General features: G+C 44.7%; 1 protein-coding gene across 3 annotated transcripts; it reads left to right on the plus strand.

Moving 5' to 3' along the window:
* The first annotated feature begins 1,355 nt into the window (after window positions 1–1,355).
* Window positions 1,356–5,874, plus strand: TMEM69 (transmembrane protein 69). Of its 3 annotated transcripts, none has more exons than XM_006117323.4 (3): window positions 1,356–1,591; window positions 2,454–2,517; window positions 4,783–5,874. In XM_006117323.4, the coding sequence occupies exons 2-3, from the start codon at window positions 2,473–2,475 to the stop codon at window positions 5,503–5,505; spliced, it is 768 nt and encodes a 255-aa protein (XP_006117385.2). In that variant the 5' UTR covers window positions 1,356–1,591; window positions 2,454–2,472; the 3' UTR covers window positions 5,506–5,874. The 3 variants fall into 3 exon arrangements, with proteins under 3 accessions (XP_006117385.2, XP_014426087.2, XP_006117386.2); XM_014570601.3 differs by lacking the exon at window positions 1,356–1,591 and adding an exon at window positions 1,639–1,723; XM_006117324.4 differs by lacking the exon at window positions 1,356–1,591 and adding an exon at window positions 1,641–1,766.
* Window positions 5,875–8,093: the final 2,219 nt, after the last annotated feature.

Consider the following 8,093-nt stretch of genomic DNA (forward strand, 5'->3'; position numbering starts at 1 on the left):
CCCCCCTCCCACTTGTCCAGGCGGCTCGCGCTCCGCTCTGTTTGTATCTGTCATAGGGTCGCGGGAGGGAGGGGGCTTGCCGCCGTACTCCCCGTGCGGGACTCCAAGTTCCAGCATGCACTGCGCTACCTGCTTCACCTCTTGTGAGGGGGCCGCGGCCGCACTGCATGCTGGGACTTGGAGTCCCCTTCCGTCCCCCCGTCCCCCCCCCAGCAGCGCCCGCCTCTTCATCCCTTAAAGTGAAAGGAAGGAAGTAAAGTAATCCTAGAAAGCAAACGTGTGCTCCTCCCCTCCCCAGCACGGAGGAAATCCAGACAAACAGTGACACAGAGCAGACAGGCAGGCTTTGGGAGTGGAATTTCAAATCAACCTTTCCTGCTCAACAGACATTTCCTCAGCGAGCCAGGCAGGCGGCAGCAGTGGAAACAATTGGCAGCAATGGCTTTAAATTCAGCACGAGAAGCTTCACAGTCCACCCACAAGCAGAGCAGTGACGCCCCAGAAATGCTTCCTGCAACATGCAGTTGCAGGGCCAGGAGGATTCCTTGTCTGCTGCCGTAATGTTTAGTGCTATTCTCCACCCCTAACCTGTTCTGCAAACCTGCGCTAATCTTCACCGGACCCGCTGTAAAGCGATCAGGCCCAGCAAGGACTAGACATTCAGAGGAACTGTTCCAGGAAAAAGATGCAAGACAAGTGACTTCCCCATTGGTGGGTGCTCCTGCTGCAAGCCTAAAAGAAACATCAGTACAACCGTTAAGAAGGAAGAATACTATGTGCTTCAGAAGCTTGTCTCTCTCATCAGCAGAAATTGGTCCAATAAAAATGTTACCTCATCCACATTGTTTTTCCAATCAATTAACTAGTTAGTCAACGTCCGGGTAGTCTTCTGAACATGTAAAAGCATGTGTGCTTGTAGCTGCAGCTGCAAAGGTGGGGTTTGACTACTGCATGCTACATGCGTTCTGCTTACTCAGGACTGCATGCAGGTTTCATTTAAATAATGATAGAAATTTAGCCGTGTTAGTCTGGGGTATTTTGCTTCATTTAAATAAGTGAGACTACAAAGCGGGGGTGTCGCCTTCAGTGGCACCCACCAGGCCCACCCCAGCTCTGATCCTGCACATATGCATGTGGCTTCCCTGTTCCTTGATTTCTTTTTGGAGGGGGTGGAAGGAGCCTTGCTTTTTGAACGTTTGGCAGCGCTGATGGCCCCTCGGTGGGAAGACTTACACTGCCTAAGATACGTTCAGCATAAACTGCCCGCAATCAGACTTTTTCAATAGGGGAGAGACACCCTTGTATTTCTGTAATGCAATTTCTCCTCCCGTTAGACTTGATGCCTGTTAACCCTGCCACTCCCACCCTCCTGACTGCTGAGCGCCAGGGCAAAGGGGGATTTTGGTCACGCCAGGAAACTAAAACAGACACGTCTGGGGAGTTGGAGTCGCTGTTTCGCAGCCAAAGCGGAACTAGAGCGGCCGGCCCGTGTTGTTCCGGGCTGGGGCTCTATACCCAGCGCACACTGGAAGCCTGCCCCTCCTGCCGGATGCTGCAGCCTGTCTGCAGCACGGGAAGCTGCCTGGGGCAGGTGAGTGATCCCCCCGGAGGCAGCTGGAGGTGGGGGGGGGGGGGGTTGTGTTGGGCGCCCCAAAGAGAGGAGCGGCTCTGCCTGTGCAAACAGGGCTTGCTTTCCTGGAACGCTCTGCCACAGGCTCTCTGGGCAAGTGACTGATTTTCTCCTCCAGGAGTCTTCCTTTGGCCGGGTTGGTTATTCAGCTTGTAAACTCTTCCTTTCTCCAGCGGGGGCCAGGCTTGCTGGGAACTTCAAGCTACTTCTGTAATACACCGTGGACCCATTTCAAACATCCTTTTATCCAATCACGGCATCACCTCTGTGTTCTTAAGGGAACAGTGGATACTATAGAAACTTCCAACCTTTAGAGGATTTTGGGGGGTAGGATTAGTGGATTCAATTTGGGGCTGGGAAAAGGAATTCTAAATCCAGCTGTGCCATCAACCACCTGTATGGCCTCCACAAACCATTTATACTGTAAAATGGAGACATTTACCTACTTCATGGGTGCCTTGAGATATACTTTGGCCTTGATTTGGAAAACAAAAACAAAAAAACCTCCCCAAAAACAGCATTACAAGATAATGGCCTTAACTTGTAAAGTGATTTGAAAACAACCCTGTAAAAGTTAAATATAATTAGTTGGCTAGAATACAGACAAAAATGTTATTAGCTGTATAGTGATTTAAAAAAAGTCATAGTCTCCATCTGCTTCCTCTAATTTATAAAACAAAATGGTTCTGACTCTTACTCTAATATAATATGGAAAATAAATTGTTGTAGTAACTTATACTAGACATGCTCTAAACTTGGATAGTCTACTTCGTATAGCTGTCATTAAATGACATCTCCTAACATTTTTTTCTTCATCCCATAGGGCCTTCTGCTAAGCAAAAATGTTTCACCTTGTACAGCGATGTTGTTTCCAAATACCTTTAAATGTAAGTTTTGAATGCATTATTTTATCCTGAAATAGCTTTTTACAAAATAAGACGACAAATAATTTTGGGTATAGTATAAAACACAGTTGGCTCATATTTTACAGCAGACTGAGGCTTCATTTTTATCAGATTTAGTGTTTTCCAAAGGAACTTTTCTAATGTTTAAAGTTAGTCAATGATTTTTTCCCTGACTTTTGCATGGCGTTAGACCTCAGCTCACCTACATTGATTTATTAGGCTTACTGATATGTTTTTTCAGTGGTACTTGACAGCTAAGAATATTAAAGGGCCAAATCCTTCCTTCTGTTATGGCTCCATAATCTTAGTGAAGTTGGTGGGATTTCATGGGGTGTAACTATGGTCAGAACTTAAAGGGACAGTATGGATCATATAAGCACCACAAAATTCCTTTTCATTGAAACAGCTGCAACATGATGGTGATGACAGGGTCTCCATACTATTAGGCCAGAATCTGCAAAGTATTTTTTAAAAGTTATGTAGCTGCTGTCTTTTGATTGAATATAAAGAAGGCAGAAAGGTGTTGTGCTGCTTCCCCTACACCTTCAAAAATGTCAGTTTTTGTAAGAGGGCCTTCACCTTAACAATTAACACAGACTTTCTTTTATCTCAGGGGTTGGCAATCATTTTTGATGGGGGGGCCACTCCAAGAATGTGGAAGTGGTCAAGGGCTGCACTTTTCCATGATGTTAATAGAGGAGGTGCAGGCTCTGGGATGGAGTTTGGGTGCAGAAGGAAACTTGAAGCAAGGGAAGGAGTTTGGGTGAAGGAGCCAGTTGTGACCTGGGACACTGGACTGGCATGCAGGGGGTTGGATTGTGACATAGGGCAGGGAATTGGGATACAAGAGGGGGGCAGAGGAATTGGGTATGTGGAGTAGGGGGACAATAGGGGAGGCAGAGGGTTGGGGAAGGGAGGAACTGGGGTGCCAGACTGGACTGGCCAGGAGATTTACCAGCCAGCAGCCTGTTCCTGAATCAGCCTTCCTTCCTGCCCCATCCCAGCACAGGCTCTAGCCATGTGCTCTGGAGCCCCTTGTGCTTCATGGCTGCCTGTTATTGAAATGGTAAGCTGCCATTGGCCAGTTTCTGGCCAGAAATCGGCCAATGGGATTGTGCTGGGGACAGGAACAGCTCCTAAAGCTTCCCCCCACCACCACTCGGGACTCAACAGTTTTTAAAGAAAAACCACCCCGCAGCCAGCTTTGAGTGGCATGCAGATGGGGCAAGGCAAGTGGGGAGCCTGGATGGGTAGGCTGGATTCGGCCCATGGGCCGTATTTTACCCAGGCCTGTTATAAAACATGAAATTTCAACAGGGAGAGTAATTTTGTGCAGGGCTGTTTTATCAGAAATCTTAGTGAATTAAATATAACAAGATGTTTAAAGAGAAGTTTTTAAAAGTGTCTAAAAATCCTGTTCCCTTTCAGTTGCTCTGTGTTGTTGGCTCTCATGATCTCATTGCATTAGTTCCCTACTTATGATAGAAATGTCTACTAAGGATGTAATCGAGTAGTTGATTAATCACATTTCCTCCCATATCAGAGGCAGCAAGGGGAGGAGCGGGAGCCAACTTAAAAGCCAGTTCTCTCCCCAGCACTGTCTCCGCAGTGCCATCTGACAGGAGGCTGTTCCAGCAGCAGCCCCTGTCTGCAGGGGATCCCAGCTACCTGCCTGCCCCGGTCTTACTACATTTAAACTGCAGAGCCACAGTGGGGGGACAGGGAGTAGCTCCTGGATCCAGCACCAGGACTGAGTACTTCTTCCCTTATCTCATCATGTAGTCCATAAAAATTTGACCAACTACATGATTTGCAAATTACCCAACTCTTAGCATCCTTAATGTCTACCCTCCAGGGGCTTGGAACTTGCACTGTGAAAAGACAAGCTGGGAAAGTAGTTACAGGAAACCTTTCAGGATTTCCTTATTCACCCTAAAGCAGCAAAAAAGAGCACAAGTGCAGATAATCTCTTTGCAGGACACTGCCACGTCAAAAACAGGGCAGAAGGGTTATTTCTGTAACCTCAGTGAAAAGTTTGCTGTTGCTTGTGTTGCAGTGTCAACATCATATAAAAGCAGCAGTGCTCTTTAAGTGGAGAAGGAATACAATCTCTTTACAAACCTCCAATTAACAGACTATATAGTGCAGTTGTGGAAATCTGCTAAGTTGTGTGTAGGGAGTAACTAATCAGCTCTCTAGGCTAAGAAATACTTGGTCAGATGCTCCTAATACATTTTGTAATTGCAGCTCCAGAAGTTGACCCTTCACAGACATCTACAGTATAGATGGAATAAGACCATCTGCTGTTCTCCTCCCAGTCTCTCTCCGCAGAGAATTCTTTCCCGTCCGTCGAGATTTCAGCTCCTCAGCCAGGCCTCAGCCTGTGTAACCAAGGCCCAGGGGTTCCACTGCTCTCTCCGCTGCTTAAAGAAAAAGAAACCAAAAGAACCAGAACCTGAACAACCGGGGCTTGTGCGCAATGATATGAAGTCGCTAAAGGACTCACCGAAGCCTGCTATTTACCTGGGTCTTGCAGGACTGATTCCATTTGTTTCGGTGCCACTGATAATGGCTGCCCAACAGACCTACTACCCCGAGTTGGCATTTGCTCAAATTACATATGGGGCCTCTATCCTCTCTTTTCTAGGAGGAGCCAGGTGGGGATTTGCCCTCCCCCAAAATAGCCCAGCTAATCCCGATTGGATGAACTTAGGTAACAGTGTAGTTCCTCCTTTAATAGCTTGGTTTGCCATACTTTTTAAAGATGACCTCACTCAAGCTGCAATTACGGTGATAATTGGATTAGGGATAGCATTACATTATGATCTTGCCTTTCTTCCTACTTATCCCAGCTGGTTTAAAGCCCTGAGAGTAGTACTAACATTGGTGGCAGTATTTTCATTGGTAACCACTTTAGTACTTACAGATGTTTTTCCAGAGAAGCAGCTAAGTATTAGTGCAAGAAAATGAAACATAATAAACCAACAGCCCAAAATACTTTTCTTCTGTCAAGCCTAAACAGAATTATTAATTTGAAGAAGGTAAAAGAAAATGCTTAGCTTCTCTCAGCCAGGAGTGGAAATCAGAAAACAGCAGCTTGCAAGATATTTACTTTGGAGGCAACCAGTTTTGAAGCAATTTAAGCAGAGAAGGATTTGCATATACATTAGTTATTCTCTTTGGATTATTTTCCAGGCAGGTAGGAATCTTCCCTTATTTGTACAGCAAGAGCCCAATCCTGATTGCATCTTTCAGTACAACCATAATAAGTGTAAATATTTGGGGTAGATTGAGCTCCTCATGTACTCTGAATACTTATTAAAACAAAAATGAGCTTAATTCTATAATATGCTGAGTTCTGGGTGGAAGAAATAAGGTCATGGCTTTTGTAAATGTTAGAAACCCTGGCTGAAAACCATGGGATGAAAGAAAGCACTTCCTGTTCCTGCTGAAAATGGAACAATGATTGCACTATACTTGTATGTGTAGATAACTGAAGAAATCATGTCAAAGGCTGTTACATATACAGCTGCTTTTCTTTGATAGTACTGCTTGTAAATATCACTCCCACATCACCATTGGACAAGAGTCTTCCTTGACCCAAATTCTACTGTGGAAAAATATACATGAACCATGGTAAATGATTTAAGAACTGATCCCCAATTAATAAAGAACAGAGAAAAGAAAGCATAGAAAAGGCATGCTTAAAATTAAAAAAAACCCAGACTTTCTAGTGGCTTAGACTCAATTTCAATGCATTACACCAGGAGTAGGAAATAAGTAGCCTGCAGGCAGGATGCAGTTTGCTAGCTAGCCTTTGGCGGGTTGCCAGAGACTTTATTTACTTGAGCAAGTGCAGGTAGGGCTACACACAGCTCCCATTGGCTGCAGTTCACCTTTCCAGCCACCGGGAGCTGCGGGAAGCGGGGGAACCTCATCCAACCCACTGGCTGCTTATTGTCTATCCCAGAGTTACACACTTAGGCTACGTCTAGACTGGCATGATTTTGCGCAAATGCTTTTAACAGAAAAGTTTTTCCGCTAAAAGCATTTGCAGAAAAGAGCATCTAGATCGGCATGGACGCTTTTGTACAAAAGCACTTTTTGCGGAAGAGCATCCGTGCCAATCTAGACGCGGTTTTGCGCAAGAAAGCCCTGATCGCCATTTTCACCATCAGGGCTTTTTTGTGCAAAACAGTTTTTAGCTGTCTACACTGGCCCCGCGCAAGAGGGCTTTTTCCCCGAACGGGAGCAGCATAGAATCTATGGAAGAACACTGACAATCTTACATTAGATCGTCAGTGTTCTTGCACAAATTCAAGTGGCCAGTGTAGACAGCTGGCAAGTTTTTCTGCAAAAGCGGAAAAACTTGCCTGTCTAGACACAGCTTTAAGATTTCTCACTTAGAGGAGCTAAACTGACTATGTTTTCAGCCCAGAAGATCCATTCTCCATGCAGTGAAAGGGCACAACTCCTTTGTTTCCCCTGGTTTTGGATAGCAAAATGGCTCTCTGCTTTCACAAAATCTGTTGTCCTTTTCAAGAGCCAGGAAGGCTTCTGGAGCATGTAGACTTCATCCTTTATTGTGATCACTAAGTGGTCATCTTCCCCCATGATCATTTAGGTTGATGGCTGTGTTTATATGTAGATGCACTTTTCTTTGTTCTTTCAAGGTATTATCTTGCTTAATTTAACTGGAGACAGAAAAACAGGTGAAACAACATTGCTCTGTCTAGGACAGGCTAGGCTTAATGCACTGCTTGCAAAACAATGTTTAAGAACACAAGTTCAACACACAACTCTGATTCTTGATACACTGACCACACACACATCACACAATAATGACCAGTTTGCATATACCACCTTGCCTGACACATTTTAGATGCAGAATGTGTCACAGTAGCTATGAGTTATGGAATAGTGCAGTGTTTCTCAAACCAGTGGTCCGAGTACCCTTAGGGGTACTTGAGAGAAGTCTGAGGGGTACGTCAACACAACTGAAACTTGAAGAAAACTGAATTTTTGTTTTAAGTTTACAGTGTTTTATTATTGTTGTACTTTTTACACCCCAAAATTTTATCACCTGCCTGGCTGTGATTAAGTTGTTGAAACAAATGTGTTGCAATGGTAGAAAAAAAATTGTGCATCCGAAAACTAGGAACTGGGGGTACTTTTTTTTTTTAAGGGGGTACTTTATTAAAAAAAGGTTCAGAAACACTGGAATAGTGTGCCTGCTGCCAGCAGGCATTGCTCCCTGGCTCTCAGTAAGTAACTCAAGCAGTTATTTTGCACAGAAATCTAGGTGCAGTTCCCTAGAAGGGGTTAAGCAACTCCACCTGTATGGGCTAAGTCTGCTTTTTGTTGGCCATTCAGTAACATTTGTAAAGTGTAGATACTTCACAGTAGGTTGAATATTAAATATGCTGGAAAAGTGAAGCACACACTTCTCCACAATAGTTTTTTCACAACCCTCCCTTTAAACTCCACTCAGCTAAGGCAGAAGATTAAGTGGATGATGGATGTGTAATATAAACTTAGAGGATTTTCAGTTGTGGCTG

This window comes from Pelodiscus sinensis, chromosome 9 (genome assembly GCF_049634645.1).
Source record: "Pelodiscus sinensis isolate JC-2024 chromosome 9, ASM4963464v1, whole genome shotgun sequence".
Taxonomy (NCBI): Eukaryota; Metazoa; Chordata; order Testudines; family Trionychidae; genus Pelodiscus; species Pelodiscus sinensis.

Bases quoted from the DNA above. Each gene is read 5' to 3' on its own strand.
- TMEM69 (XM_006117323.4), top strand. From the start codon at position 2,473: ATGTTTCACCTTGTACAGCGATGTTGTTTCCAAATACCTTTAAAT. The intron at 2,518-4,782 runs GTAAGTTTTGAA...TTGTAATTGCAG, and splicing joins GTTTCCAAATACCTTTAAAT to CTCCAGAAGTTGACCCTTCA.